The sequence below is a fragment of the Ichthyophthirius multifiliis genome, assembly GCF_000220395.1.
Source record: "Ichthyophthirius multifiliis unplaced genomic scaffold scaff_1120509251321, whole genome shotgun sequence".
NCBI classification, from domain to species: domain Eukaryota; phylum Ciliophora; class Oligohymenophorea; order Hymenostomatida; genus Ichthyophthirius; species Ichthyophthirius multifiliis.
In genome coordinates this window covers 260,828-277,315 of record NW_004085988.1, presented here as the reverse complement: position 1 = coordinate 277,315, position 16,488 = coordinate 260,828, and the positions used below count along the sequence as shown (strand labels likewise).

The 16,488-nt window shown below is 16.5% G+C and overlaps 3 protein-coding genes across 3 annotated transcripts, besides 10 other annotated features; all 3 read left to right on the top strand. All coding sequences in view use genetic code 6, as the record gives it.

The window, feature by feature from the left end:
• Positions 1–662: 662 nt before the first annotated feature.
• IMG5_181570 (RNA binding motif protein 22, putative) lies at positions 663–2,045 on the top strand (the record flags this gene model as incomplete). Its single annotated transcript, XM_004027524.1, has 5 exons — positions 663–779; positions 993–1,094; positions 1,143–1,507; positions 1,558–1,896; positions 2,027–2,045. The coding sequence occupies 5 exons, from the start codon at positions 663–665 to the stop codon at positions 2,043–2,045; spliced, it is 942 nt and encodes a 313-aa protein (XP_004027573.1).
• Positions 1,875–1,935: a microsatellite.
• A 3,401-nt stretch (positions 2,046–5,446) lies between the features above and the next one.
• Positions 5,447–5,479: a microsatellite.
• Positions 5,480–8,076: 2,597 nt separating this feature from the next.
• Positions 8,077–8,128: a microsatellite.
• Positions 8,129–8,875: 747 nt separating this feature from the next.
• On the top strand, positions 8,876–10,043 carry IMG5_181560 (protein kinase domain protein; the record flags this gene model as incomplete). The annotated part of the gene is made up of 4 exons (XM_004027523.1): positions 8,876–9,099; positions 9,150–9,501; positions 9,562–9,792; positions 9,849–10,043. 4 exons carry the CDS (start codon positions 8,876–8,878, stop codon positions 10,041–10,043), a joined length of 1,002 nt encoding a protein of 333 aa, XP_004027572.1.
• Positions 10,044–10,451: 408 nt separating this feature from the next.
• Positions 10,452–10,485: a microsatellite.
• A 588-nt stretch (positions 10,486–11,073) lies between these two features.
• Positions 11,074–11,137: a microsatellite.
• Positions 11,138–11,168: 31 nt separating this feature from the next.
• Positions 11,169–11,281: a microsatellite.
• Positions 11,182–11,282: a microsatellite.
• Positions 11,182–11,294: a microsatellite.
• Positions 11,196–11,269: a microsatellite.
• Positions 11,295–14,061: 2,767 nt separating the features above from the next.
• On the top strand, positions 14,062–16,234 carry IMG5_181550 (hypothetical protein; the record flags this gene model as incomplete). The annotated part of the gene is made up of 7 exons (XM_004027522.1): positions 14,062–14,071; positions 14,454–14,561; positions 14,650–14,724; positions 14,788–14,861; positions 14,895–14,977; positions 15,023–15,720; positions 15,834–16,234. 7 exons carry the CDS (start codon positions 14,062–14,064, stop codon positions 16,232–16,234), a joined length of 1,449 nt encoding a protein of 482 aa, XP_004027571.1.
• Positions 14,274–14,340: a microsatellite.
• Positions 16,235–16,488: the final 254 nt, after the last annotated feature.

Here is a 16,488-nt window from a genome sequence, read left to right as displayed (position 1 = left end):
ATTTGTCTGTTTATCCTTCTAAGGGTAACTCTAAGTCTATAAATTAATCTAATTTAGAATTGGGAATAAAATTAACTAATTATTTACTAGGATTAAATATTGATTGCTAAAATATTATCTTTATAAGAGAAAAAGTTTAATCCAAAAATTATTCATTTAGTATTTTATCATTTCCTAATATTTATGTTTATGATTATTCCTATTTGTTCATCTTTTTTTTAAATTTTTCTTTAATTAAATATAAAATCTTATATAAAATAATATTGTATTTTATTTATATTTATTTTTGTAAGAAATAAAAAATAAAATTAATTTTTAAAATATAAATTTTATTGTTTTAATTTAAATTCATAGTATATAAAAAAGAAATACAATAAAATAATATAGGGATAAATATTTACAAAAAAATATATAAATTAAGTTTACAAGTTTTTAAACACTTCTTTTAGATAAATAAAAAGATTAAATAACGAAATAATTTATATAATATATGTATATATAAATATATTAATTATTAAATTAATATAATAATGAATTATGTTATATTTTTTTTTATAAAAAGTAAAATAATAAATATAAATATTGAAAATTAATATTTATTAATATAAAAATAATTTTGAAATTATATATTTTTATAGACATATTTTATAAATTAACATATAATGGCTTCTGAAAGAGGTTTATAATTTCGTACTGGTGTTAATAAAGTTGGATGGGAAGAGTCGGATTTTCCCATTTTATGTGAAACATGTTTAGGCGATAATCCTTATATAAGAATGGTATTAAAATTGCATTATATTTATAAAATAAATTAATGAAATTTAAAGACTAAAGAAAAATTTGGATAAGAATGTAAAATTTGTTAAAGGCCCTTTACAGTTTTTAGATGGAAAGCAGGGACAAAAGGCCGTTTCAAAAAAACAGAAATTTGTTAAACTTGTGCAAAATTAAAAAATGTTTGCTAAACATGTATATTTGATTTATAATATTAGCTTCCTGTTGAAGTTCGTGATAAATTTTTAGCAGAATAAGCTGTTTAAATACCTGATTAATTGGCTAATAGAGATTATTATTAGAACCAAGCCAATAGAAATGTAAATCATAATAAAATAAACCATATATATTTCTTATTTTTAATAAAGATTGATTAGTTATAATTACCTTATAGTAATTAATCTAATATTTTATTAGAAAAAGTTGCCAGATTAAAACCTTATTATGAAAGAAATTAAGCATAGGTATGTAGTTTTTGGGTCAAAGGAACTTGCCAAAGAGGAGAACTTTGTCCTTATGCACATTAAAAAAGAGTAAACATAGATGATGATGATCCTAAAAATAATTAATAACTTGTAGATAGATTTTATGGTCGAAACGATCCTTTAGCAGAAAAAATACTTAAAAAAATAAATGTTTACAAAGAAAATGATTTATAACCACCCTAAGATACAACAATTTATTCTCTTTATATTTCTAACATAACAGAATCTATTTCTTAGGAAAACATTTAGTAATAAAATAATATTTAATATATTTCTATAAATAATTACTTTAAAATAGTTAAATTTTTATAAAATTTGGTCCTATTGAAAGCGTAAAAATGATCCCTTAAAAGAAATGCGCATTTGTTAACTTTTGCTCTAGAAAAGCAGCTGAAGAAGCAATAAAAGATCTCTACGGAAAATTAATTATTAATAATTAATAATTAAATTTAGCTTGGTCAAAATCTCATTTACATAATTAAAATAATTAAATTAAACCGCCATCTTAAAAACCTCCTTAAGAAAATAAAACTTAAGAAAAATTAGATAAGTTTTTAGGAGGATTAATAAATTATAGTGACGATGAAAATGACAATATTAATTAAAATAAAAATGATAATAATACTGAGTAACTTAAGTAATAATAAAATACTTAGAATTAAGAAAATCAATAATAAGATAAGTGATGTATAAAATTAATAAATAAATTTATTTTTATATAGAACATATATTATATGTTTTTTTATTATTTTAATTATTACATAAAGCTATAAATATTATGAATGATGAATATTACCAATTTAATAATATTTATTTAAAAAAGAAGTATATTTTTCAGTACTATTTATTTTTATTTATATAAGTTAAGTTATTTATGTTATTAATTAAAACATAATATTTTTAAAGTAATTTTTTTTAAGATTTCAAATAAATTATGACTTAGAAATATATAAATAGTATCATTATTAAATTATGATATCTTTTTCTGAGTTTTCAACTAAACTTAATAATATATTTTTTTCCTATGCCTTAGATAGGATTCTATTATCATCAATAATTTTTTAACATTAATAACTATGATCGATATGATCAAAATATAACTCAAAATCTTCTAATTTATCCTTTTTTATATTATATATTAATATAGAATTTATAATTTTATTACTTTTCCATTACATTATAGTTTTTTTATTACTACTTAAAGTTTAAGAGGATCTGCTCTATCAATTTAAGTTTCAACTAGTTTTAGTTTTACTTTATAATGAATTTTAATAATTCCTGTATTTAAAAATTCAATAAGAATAAAATAATGTTCATCATATACAAAATAACATTTAATATTTTTAATGACACAATGAAGCATTTATCTTTCTTCCTCTTATATTTGTAAAAATAAAATGTTAATTGTTTTTTTTATATATATTAAACCTAATTCAAATAATTCAAACACTTGTTGATTATTTTATTGATTAATATTTTTTAATATTTATTAGTGAATTATATTTCTTTCCAGTTAAGATGTGTTAAAAGGCTTAATTAATTCAAACCGCAAAAATCTCAAAATATAAAATTAAATTAGAATTTTTCTTGCATGATCTCTTTAAGTAGTTATATTTTTAAACATTAGATCTTCATCTATTATTAATATATATATTTTTATTTTTTTTGCAATATATAAAGAAATTAATAAATAAACCATCCTAAATAAATTCTGTAGGAATTAGACAAAGACAATTGTCGTTTTAGTTAACTTTAAATTCATTTTTTTAAACATTAATATATTCAAAATCATATAATTCTATAAGATAATCAAAATATGATTATTAATTTAAAAAATCCCTAATTTGTTTAATTAAATTTAAATAAGTAATGTTAAATTAAATAAGTTAATCGTTTGTAAATAGTATTGGCTAATCTATATCAATACATGTGAATGTTTTTATTAGTTTGAATAGAAGAATATAAACATACAATCTAAATTACGTTTAAGTCTAGAAAATCTAAAAATAAAATTATTAAATATTTATTTATTTATTTATTTTATATTACATAAAGAAAGTTATTCTAAAATGTTACTAAACTTTAAATATTATTTTTATATAAAGATTAATCATAATTTTATGGTAATAATCCACAATATGAAAGTAGTTTATTAGAGAATTTTTTATTTTCAATACAGATTATAATAATTTTTAAAATTAATATAATTTAGTTGTCATCTTTTTTCTTTATTTATAAAAAAAAAAAACCATACTATAGTAAAATTTTTAATATATTTACTTATAGACATTAAATTATAATATCTTTTATGTTATTTTTCTCATAATTTTATTTATTTATAAAAAATTAATCCATTTCAATATCGTTTTTAACTTCAACTAATATATCTAGAGCAGAATTACCTAAAAACTAATCAAACTCTTTATTTTTTTGTTAATCATTCTTAAATTAATTTATTATTTTAACTCCTAAATCTTTACTATATTATTATATCTCATACATTGATTTTCCTGATATTCCTAAGTAATTTGTAATATATTCGATTCCATTCAAAATTTTATTGTAAATAAATTATTTCTTATTTTGAGAATTTTTTTGATTATTTATTAAATCAGGGCTTTATTTAGTATCTTAATTAAATATTAAACTGTATTCTTCATTTATAAATAATTCATAATCATCCCAAAAATTTTTATAAGCCCATTTTTCATTAAAACAAGCTGGATATTAAATATTATTAATTATTTTTTCGTTCATCTTTTTATTTATTTAATCTGCAAATAAAGATATTAAAATATATTCTTGCAATTCTTAGTTTTTCATATTTTAAAATATTAAAATAATAATTTAAAACGACAAATTTAAACTCATTTTAGCCTTTAAAGTAAATATTATAAAATATGTCAATATTTAAAAATAGAATACATTTTTTTGATTTAAAATACTAGAGAGAATCGGTTATATTACTGTATATGTTAAAAATGAGTTTACAATTATCTGAAAAAATAAAATAAAATATAATATTCTGTAATGAATTTATTGTTTTTTTTAAATTATTTATATTTATAATACCTTTTTTCCATTTTAATCTTATAGTTTCATTAAATCATCTAAAAATAACAATTAATCTACTTAATTATTAATAGAATCATTAATTTTTTAATAATTCTTATCTTTTATTTATTTAACTTCTTAATCAATCTAAATAAATTATTAGGAAATATAACAAGAATAATTTATATAAAATATCAAGAATGGAAAACTTTATAAAAACAACTATAAATTATTATTTTTAACTTTTATAAATTAATAAGGCTTTATTTATATATAATAAATACTTTTTGTAATTGCTAGAACAATATTTTAAACATGGGTCCTTATTAAGCTTTCTTTGTAATTATAAAACCTTATTGCTTACCATAATAAAGGAAAGTTTTTATATTTCTTTTATTATATTATAAAATATTTTTTTTTGTCTTATTAGATTATTTTACTTAATTAAATAGTAATTGCAAAGGAATTTATTGTAATATTCTACTAAGGCTTTTTAAAAAATTTATGTAATAATAAACATACTCTTCATCATTTTAATAATCATATGAAAATAAAATAAAATCATTAATTGTACTGTTACTTAAAATATAATTATATTATTCAGGATTTTTTATATTTATTAACAATAAAGATATCGATTATATAATTTGTATTTTTATTTCCTTAAATTATTTAAATGTTTTCATTATTTAAAATAGTTTATCTAAAAAATTGTTTTCACAGACAAAACTTTAATTTGTTTATTTAAAAAATAAAAAATTTATATATTATAATTACTCAAAAAAATTATCATCATTTGAGTCGCCCCAAATAATCATATTTGTAATAATTTTAATGTTATTAACTAATAAATTTATAGCTATTTAACTTTATTCTTAGGATAACTAAAGTATTTCTATATATACCTCACTTTTGTATAAATTTAACAATTATAAAAATAAATTTTAAAAGTATTATTATTTTACTTTAAAGTTTTAAAATTATATTCAACATCACTTAGTTATCTAATAACATATTAGTTTGTGTTTTCTTCGTTATTTTTCATAATTTTATTTTATATTCAAACTTTAAAGAATATGAATTTAAAAAAAATATTTTTAATTGTTTTAATTAAAATTTACACTAATATTTATTTATTATATAATTTTAAATTATTATATTTTTAACATATTAAAAGTTGAAATTAAATATAATAAAAAAAAATTAATTAAAAGATTATATAAAATAAATAATATATTAAAGTTAAATTAAATAAAATATTAGTAATAATTAAAATTTTACTTTTTTAATTAATATATGTAAAATTAGCTTTTAATCAAGTATTTTTATATTTTAATATTTTTGTTTATACGTATAATTAATTAAACATTTTCTTTAAATTTAATATTTTTCAAACATTAACTTATTTTTTCCTTTCTTTTCTAGTCTTTTTATTGTCGTTTGCTTTTTTTTTCTTTAATTTTGAAGGTTTTCTGTTTTTACAATCATCATCAAATTCGCTTTCTTAATTAATTTCTTCAAAATTACTATAGCTTTTAGATTCTTAATTGCTATATTAAAAGTCTTTATCATCCTCCTATTCCTCGATTTCGTCATTTAATTACTAAATTTATTTATGACTTTATAAACGTTTAGAATTAAGCTTATTGCTTTGTTTAAAGTTTTATTTTTGATTTAATTATAACAATTGACATCTTTGTCTAGTTTTAATTATGTTATTTTATTATTCATATTCTTAAATTTTTAACTTTAATTCATAATTATTTTAATTTGCAGAAGATATTTCTTAAACTTTTTAATCTAATTCTAATTGCAATTTATATATCTCTTCCTTCGAATTGTTTTAAGAATAATTATCTATAAGCTATTAAATAAATTATTGACAAAAATATATTTTTTTATTTAAATTAAGGATTGTTTCGTTTTCTATCATTACTTATTAATTTTCTTTATTATTATTTTCAATTAAATCTAAATTTATTAATTTTATGTTATCTTCAGTTAAGCTTTTATTTAAAAGCCTAATTTTTTGATTATCTTTAACCAAACTATCTATTATTTGATTTTATTTATTCATTTCTTCTATATACTATTCTCTTAATTATTATATTTCCTGTTCTTTTTCTAATAAATTATTAATGTATTCTTCATAGAATACTTTTACTTATTCACTTTATTCTTTTATTATATTCTATAGTTCTATTGCTATTTATTGTGCTTATGCATTTGTTTATGTATCCTTTTCTTAAAATATCTATTAGCTTTATGGAGTATCTATAACTGCATTTTAAAATTATAAAAATTGTTGTGATTGAATGCAACTCTTTTTATCTGTATTAGATACTATAAATAACAATTTTTCCAATTTTTCATTAATGATATCAAATTATTAATTATTACTTTCTTTGTTAGGGCTTTTATATTATTTTCTTTTATTCATTTTTTAAATTTAATTTAAATTTCAAATTATAGAAATATAATTTAATTATTATAAGATAAATTATTAAAATAATATAATTGCTATTTATATATACATGAAATATTTTCTAAAATAATAATGTGTGTACTTTTTAATAATTTTGCTTATATTTAATCAAAAAATAAATATTTCTTAATATTTAATTATACATAAATATTCTTTTTTTTTAAAAAAAAATTATTTATTCGTAATTTTTTTGAATGGGCTAAAGTTTTTCATCGTGCTGCCATAGAGAATAAAATCATTCTCTGGAAATATAAAACACTAATTAATAATATGAAGAGTCTACTAAAAAAAGATAGAATTCAGATCATTTTAGTAATTAAAATTAAAAAATAAAATCATAGTTTAATTAAAATATTCAATCTAAATAAAATTAATGTATTTTTATTTTAATTTTAAATATTAAATTATTTTTTTAAATTAAATATTAAGTGTATGATATCAATTATTTATTTGATAATCAAAAGGATATAACATTGGATTTCTTATATTAACATTTTAATTACATCAGTTCTTTTAGTTGTGAAAATTTATTTAGATACACAACGTACGAAAAATACGATTATAACAATCTTCATTTAAGAGTTAAAGGTGAATTATATGTATTTGATGTTTGTTTGTTTTTTTACACACCAATTTAAGATAAAGTTAGACCTTATGGTGAGTATAAAGTTGTTATTTTTTAATAAAGTTATTAAAATTTTAAAGAAATAGATTATAATTGCATAATAATAAAAAATTTAAATAATGAAGAGTTTGTTTTTATTGGAATAAAAAATGATCTAGATTTATATTAAATTTTAGATAATTATTAAAAAATTAACGAAAATTATCAATAAGATGATAATTATATATAAATAGAGAAATTTTGAGAAAAAAACATATAAAAATCAATAAAAAATAGTAAATATGTATAAGTAATAATATTTTTTACTTTTTTAATTAAAAAAATTAAATTTTTTAAAATAAAATATTATATTATTTTATTTATGTTACATGTTACATAAACTTATATTTTTTTTATATATATTAAAATAAATTTAATAAATTCTTAAAAAATTAAAAATAAATATAATTATTATATTTAATAGCTAATTATATTATATTACAGGAACATTATTTATAAATATATTTATATTATTTAAGTAATTTATTAAACTAAAACTGATTATACAAACGAAAAAAATAAATTAAAAAAATATCTAACAATACTAAATTATATTATAAATTAATTATTATTTTAAAAAAAAAAATGTGAAATATTTTGAAAATATATACTTGTATATATAAATATATATATATATATATATAATATATATATATATATATATATTATTTCATTATTTTATAAATATAGAAATTTAATTACTTTTATTTACTTTATTATTTATCAAATTAAGTAATATTTTTTAATTCTTATTTTATTATATATATAATTTACAATTTTTATATATAATTTTGTAATGTATTTAAGCATTAATTATAAACGCATTTCATTTTATAATTTTACAAATTTAATTTATTTTATAATTTTTGATGAATAAATTAAAAACATTGTTATTTTATAATATCAATATTTACCAATAAAATTTCTAATAAATTATCTGGTTTTATTACAAAGTAATTTTATAATTTAATAAAATACTATTTTTATAATTATATAATAAACATTAAAAACTTTTAGATGGACATTGTTTTAGAAACATAAAGAATTATAAATAGCGTTAGAAAATCAATTTTAATGTGTGATGAAATTCTATAAAGTTCTCCCGGTCTTTATCCTTAAAAAAATACAACAGATGATTAAGTATTGTTATCTCTAAATAGTAATAGTTATTTTTAAACTCCTAAAACTGTATTTAATGATAATTCTTATTCTTTTAATAAGAATTTTCAGCCACTTGAATCTGCGAAATAAGTATTTTATTAAGAATATACTTAAAACTTTACATTTACAAATTAAAATGATTAGTCTGATTTATCAAAAAAAAGCACAAACTCAAATATTATCTAAACGGACGAGGATATAAAAAGGTTAGAACTCGAATATGAGAAATCCCCATAAAATTTTAAAAATGTAATGAACTCCTGTATTTTTAAAGAAAAAACACTAATATTTATTGATAAGAATGAAATTATTTAATACAAAAATGAATCTTAACAAGAAATTGTTTCTCGTAAAACAAGATTATGTTTGGGAGATTATGATATTAATTTTGAAAATAAATTTAAATTATCTTTAGATAATTTTTCTATAAAAAAGAAGTTAGGAAGTGGAAAATTTTCTGATGTTTATATAGCTATGTAACTTTTATATTATGTTATTAATATTTATATTTATTAAAATAAAAAAGTGAAAAGTAAACAGGATTATGGGTTGCTTTAAAGTAAATTAAATTTTCAACAATAAAAGAGTATGGCTTATATTAAGATATAACAAACGAAATAATAATGTAAACTAAACTTTCTCATAAAAATATTATTCAACTTTATGGCTTTTTTATTTCAAATTAAAGTGTTTATTTAATTTAGGAACTTTCCTGTGGAAAGGATCTTTTTACCGATATGAAAGCCTAACACAATAAATCTTATAATGAATCAATAGTATCATTATATATAAGATAAGTTGCTGATGCTTTACATTATATGCATATGTCAAGTATAATACATAGAGATATAAAACCTGAAAATATAATGATTTGTGATGTAAATTAAATTTAATAACACTTTGTATTTTTTTAAACATATATAAATTTATATATATAGGGTATTTTAAAATTATGTGATTTTGGTTATGCTGCGCCTTTTAGTAAAAAAATAAGAAGATCAACTTTTTGTGGAACTTTAGATTATGTTAGTCCTGAAATGATTGAAAATAAAGATTATAACAATTCAATTGATATTTGGAGTTTAGGAATTCTTACTTATGAACTTATATTTGGGAGAGCTCCTTTTTCTGGAAAAGGATATGAGGATACTCTATAAAATGTTTTAAAAGTAAATTTTCTATCTAAAACAAATTTTTCTATATTTATTTTCACAATCTTATATAGGGATAAATTAATTTTAGTGGGCCTATTTCATTTGAATGTGGAGAATTTATTACAAGATTATTACATTAAGACCCTAATTAAAGATTAAAATTAGCTTAAGCATTAAAGCATCCATTTTTAAAAAATACTAAAAATGACTAAATTTCAGTTGACAAAAGTATTAACGTAGGTGATTTTGAGTTTTTGTATTAATGAACTTATTTATTATCTTTTATTATTAATTTATATATACATTATTATAATTTACTAAATGTTTAATTATTGTTAATTATCTTTTTTATAATATTAAAAAAATTAAATTAAATTAATTTGCAATTATAAAAATTATATTAAGTTTGTAAAATATTAATTTTTTAAAAAACAAAATATTCATTTAATAATTTAATTATCTTTTTTAAATTTATGAATTTTGTAAATTTATTTTGTCATTGTTTTTTAAAAAAATATTTAAATTACTTTTGTGAATTTTGATTATTAATTTAGATTTTCTTAATTTTTAAAAATTAGGATATAGAAAATCAATTAAAAGTAGAATTAAAAAATTAAAGCATCAAGTATTTTAAAAATAGAAAAGATGAGAATAAAAATTATCTAGAATATTATTTTTCATATATTGTTTATTTTATATTTTGTTTATCATTTTTTTAAAAAAACTTATTCTATGAAAAAAAGCTTATTATTTATTCTTTTTTTCCCTATTTTTATTCGATTGATTTTTTTTAAAACAAATATACACAATATGAATAAATAATAATTAAAAAAATCAAAAGAATTACTTGAAAGTTCAATATAATACATAGTGCGAAAATTTAATTAATTTTTTTTCATTTTTATAATAAATGCTAGAAAATAATTAGAAATATCTCAAAATTAAATATATTTTTTATAAAATCAAATAGAATTAGAGAAAACTTTAACAGTAACTTAAATAAATAATAAATTCATAAAAAATTATACAACAAATTAGCATATAGAAGAAAATCGATAGAATATGTTTTTTAAATTTATAAAGCAACTTGAAATAAATATATAAATTAAAAATTGTGAAAATAATATAAAAATATATATATTTTTTTTCCATTAATGCAAAAAAAAAAATCTAAGTCAAATCATTTAAAAAAATTATACAATTTGTTTATACTAATATTTTATTTTTTGGAGAATGAATATATATTATTATTCTCAGTATCAAGATTCTTAAGTAACTTTTATGTCTTATTTACCTTTTTTTATAATATATTAATTATTATAATTTTAATTTTTTTAATTTTACTTATTAAAATTTAATTGTCCTTATTTTCTATTTTTATTTATTAATTTTTATTGTTATCTGTTTATTAAACTTAATTATTATTCTCTATTTATTAAACTTAATTATTATTCTCTATTTATTAAACTTAGTTATTATTCTCTATTTATTAAGCTTAATTATTATTTTCTTTTTATAATACTTTACTAACATTATTTTATATATTATTAACTTGACTTTTTAATTAATGCTATTATATTCTTTATTAAACCCATGAATAAAATTATTAATTATTAGGATGATTAACTGCTTTTTCCCATTCAGTTCCCTTTATTAATAAATAAATTTATGTATTTTATTTTAAATAAAATATATCTAACTTATATATTTTTAGACAATTCAAATAACTTTTCCATCAAATATACACCAAACTGAATAAATTATATTAAATTTATATATTTTCAACTTTAAAATTTATATATTTACTTTTTTAGAGAATGTATTTAACATCCATTAAGGTACAAAATCTACTTTTGGATCCACATTTGAAATAGTTTTTACTCTTACTTTTTATCTTTATAAATAATAATACTTTATTAATTTTTAAATAAATCTTAAAGTTATTACTCTTCACCAGGTATAAGATATACTTCACATGCGAAATAATTAAGATCTACTTAAACATTTTTTGATTTACTTAAATCAATGTTAAGCAAATTCATTAATTTCTAATCATTCTAAATCGAATTACATTTTATGAATAGAGTACCATTTTCATCTAATCTATCAATTCCTATTCCTTAAGCATAAGCTTCCCTGTTAGAAATAAAAGGAATTTATATTTCCACATAGGCTATTTTTTATCCTTTATTAGGTTGCAACAACTATTTTTTAAATAATAATTTTTGTTTCATTTAAATAAAGAATTAAATTACTGTTTTTGATGATTTGCAAAAAGGAAACCATTTATTGTACAAATCTATTTCATAAATAATAGTTACTAAATTAAACCAAGGGATATTTAACTCTGATTCAGCTCTTATTGAAACTGTATTAGTTGTTTTGCATAACTTACAACCTATAAGAATATTTTGTTTTGTCTTATGTGTCTCCCAATTAGAATTATCATATAACTACTAAAGTTAGTTTCTTGTATTTGTCATAGTTTTAATTATAAATTCTTTAAGATTATCAAATTATTCTTAGAATTTTTCTAATTGAAGCTAATATTCTTTTTTAGTTTCAAGTAATGCGATAAGATTTAGTAATTATCTTTCAGCTCGATCAAAAAGCAAGTTATCAGCAGACGTTTATATTTCTTTGATTAATTATTATATTTTTGTATTTTCTACTTATTCCATATTTAAAAAATAATAATTCTTTTTAATAAATATTTAAATTTTATTAAATATAATATATATAATAACATAAATTTTATAAACAAATAATGAAGACAAATTATTCGTCAAGTTTTTTATTATTTTTTTATAATACTATATCATTATTATATATATTAAATATTCTAAAAAAAATTATATTTTTGTAAATACAAAAGCATTATATATAATTAATTTCCTATTTATCAATATTTTTTAGTATTTTTTAAAGATTGCAACTTTTCTAGTTTTATAAAATAAAGAATTTATTTAAATAAAGCTATATCCCTATATTTTCACTTATTAAATTCACAATTTTTGACCTGTTTTTTTTTTATTATTATAAAAAATACTTACCAAATAATTATAATATTTGATTTTGTGCATACATCCTTATATAAATAAATTATTAATATAACACAAGAAGTATGATTTCTTCTTGCTTAAGCAGTTTATTCTTATTTTCTTTAGAAAATCCACTTATAGTTATTTAAGCTAACCGACCTGAGTTATTATAAGTAATTATCAAATTTTCGGTTTAATTATAAATATCTTTTTATTCACCAATACAATAATAATTTTTTTAAAAACAATTGCTGAATGAGCCTTAAATTAGGTTTAGGAGCTTTTTCTCATTTATCGTTTCTTTTAGATTATATATATAAATCTCTATAAATAAAGATCTTTATCTCTATATAAAAAAAAGTATTATTTTTATTCTGAAAGTACATAATTCACAAAAAAGAGGTTTACTTATAAAATCGGAGTATTTAGCTTATTAAAAAATAAAAAGATATAGCTTATTTTGTTATAATGATAAAATATTTCTTATTTAAGATTGTAATAATTGAATATATAAATATAAATTATCATTTTAAATAAAATCTTAATATTTTTTTAATAAAATTTAATTTTATTTTGTTTACTTTTTTATTATTGAAGTTGTAAAAATTATAATAAAATTCCTTTTAATTAATTAAAGCTTTTTTAAATAGATTACGTTTTTAAATTCTTTTCATTTAAAAACCTCAGAGATATAATTCCTTTTTAAAATCTTTAATTTTAGTTTATTAAATTATTTGATCTGATCTTTGTAAGGACGAAATAAATATTCTGATTAAGTTATATTATAATGCACAGTAAATGAAGGAATTAGTATTATTAATTAGAGATTTTATTTTAAACTTTCTTGCTTTATTCTGATATATATTGATATTATATTTCTAATATTTTTTAGCATAAGAAGCTAATTTATTTTTTCTGAGTTTTAAAATTATGAAATTTTATTTTATGTTTTAAAATTATAATTTTTTTTTTCTTTTAGTGAGCTTTAAAATCACATAATATTCTTCATTGCTGTTTTTATATATAGGCTATTTTATGATTTAGGAATTATTGAGTATGTACATAGAAACAAACTCTCTTATATTTCCTAAAAACTAAATTTAATTTCTACAAATATATAAATTATTTATTTAATACTTTTTTATGAAAGAAGACTCATTTATTTTTTACAATATGTTGGTAACATAAAAATATTTATTATAATGATTATTTAAAATAGAATAATATGTTGAAAGAAAAGAAAATGGTTATAAGTATCAAAATATAAATTTTCGAAGCCTTTTTTTAATAGTATAAAAAGAAATTTTTAATATTACATAATATGAAATTAATATTATAAAGAATTAAGAAAAAATAGTAGATTTTGATGTTTAAATATATTAAAAAACCCAGATTATTATAATAATAAATAAAAATAATTTATATATATTTATTTATAGAAATAAAATTAAAATTATAATAATAATAATAATAATAATAATAATAATAATAATAATAACAATAATAATAATAATATTAATAAATAGTTAAAAAAAATGGGAAGTTGCTAATCATAAAGTAATGTGACTGAAAAAACTATTGAAGAGAAATATAATGGTTTTTATTTGCTTATTTTTATTTTTTTATTAAAAATAGATGAAAATAATGGATAAAGAGAATATTAATCTAATGAAATAAATCAAATTAATATTTAAAATAATCAAGTACTTTAATAACAATAATTCTAATAATAAATTTCCAAGAGTACTAATTTATTATAAGGTTATCAAATATAATTTTTTTATTTTTTTTTTGTATAAATTTAAAATACGTTTTTTAAAAAAATATAAAGATTCTGTTTTTATTGAAAAAAATATATTTTAAGAAATATAAAATCAATATTAAATTGGATAAATAATTCATGAAAGTAAATATTAATATATATTGATATTTTATAATGAATTATTTAATTTTTTTTAATTAAATAAAGATTATTCAGGAACAGTTTCGCTTATAACTCATAAATAATCTGGTATTATAAGAGCTTTAAAAATAATAAAAAAAGTAAATGAATTTGAATCTATTTAATAAATATAGAAAATTAAATCTATTGATCACCCATATATAATATAAGTTTTTGAAATATATTAAGATGCAAAATTTTTATATATTATATCAGAGTATATTATATATAAAAACTAAATAACCATAAAAATAAAATAAAGATACTGCACAGGAGGTGAACTATTAGAAGGATTAAAAAATAAACCGTCGTTTACAGAAAAAATAGCTTCCAAATATATAAAGTAAATACTTTCAGCTTTATCATGTTGTCATGTAAATGATATAATTCACAAATATTTAAAACCAGAGAATCTTCTATTTTATTCAAAGGAATAGAACTCCCATTTAAAATTACTTGATATAGGATTTGATCATATACAATAAAATCCATTTTATATACCTCCAGAAATATTTTAGAAATCTAAATATGATTAATCTTGTGATATATGGTCTTTAGGTATAATTATGTATTTATTAATATATGGGTAAGTGCCTTTTAATGGGAATTCCGACAAAGATGTGTATAACTAAATTCTTAGTGGTAAATATAATATAGATGGAAATATTTCAAATGAAGCTAAAGATTTGCTAGAAAGAATGCTCTAAATAGATCCTAAATAAAGGATTTCATCTGTAGAAGCTTACGCTCATCCTTGGATTGTAAATAATTTAAGTGTAAATCCACTTGGTGATATTATGATGGATAAATTAAACCTTTTTGTGGCTAAAAGTAAAGCTAAAGTTTGTTTATAAAGCTTGTATGATAATATTATTATTAGTAATTAGGATAAATTAAAAATATTTGAATAGCATGGAAATACTAATAATAATTTTTTAAATAAAGAAGGCTTTACTAAAGGTATTAAAATTACATTTTTTTGACTGACTCAGTATTTTTTTTTAAAATTTAATAAAATATAATATAATATTTATATTTTATATATTTTATTTAATTTATTTTTAATTTAAAAGTTTGTTAGAAATTTATTGAAAATCCTGTAAAATATAGAGAAATAGTAGAGAGTACATTTTAAGCATTAGATAATTAGGAAAAAATTTAAATAGATTCTTTTATAAGTAAAAGTAAAGAATTAGAAATAAATAAATATAAAGTTAAATTAGTAAATTGTTTAAAATAGGTATTATTTCTATATTTTTTTAAATACTATAAAAATAAAATTTTATTAAAAAAAACTAATTAAAAATAGTGTAATAATAGCGATAATATAAGCACATAAGTTCTAAAAGAAATATTATATTAATTGCCTTTTAACAAATCTGCTTTATAATTAATTAAATAAAATGAAGAAAATATTTGCATAAATACTTTTGTTAACTAACTTATTGAAAAAAAGCAATAAAATTAATTATGAAATATTTTTTTTATACAAAAAAAAAATAAACATAAACTACAAAAAAATAAAAAAGAATAATATTTTTATTTTAAATTATGTATAAAATATATATATATACAAAAACGCATTTAATTTATTTATTAATACTCTTTATTTTTTATATACATGTTTTAATTTTAATAAAATTTAATATAATAATGATAAAAAATTAATTATTAACAGCAATAAATAAAAAATAAAAATTCTATAATTTATTAAATACTAACCTTCCT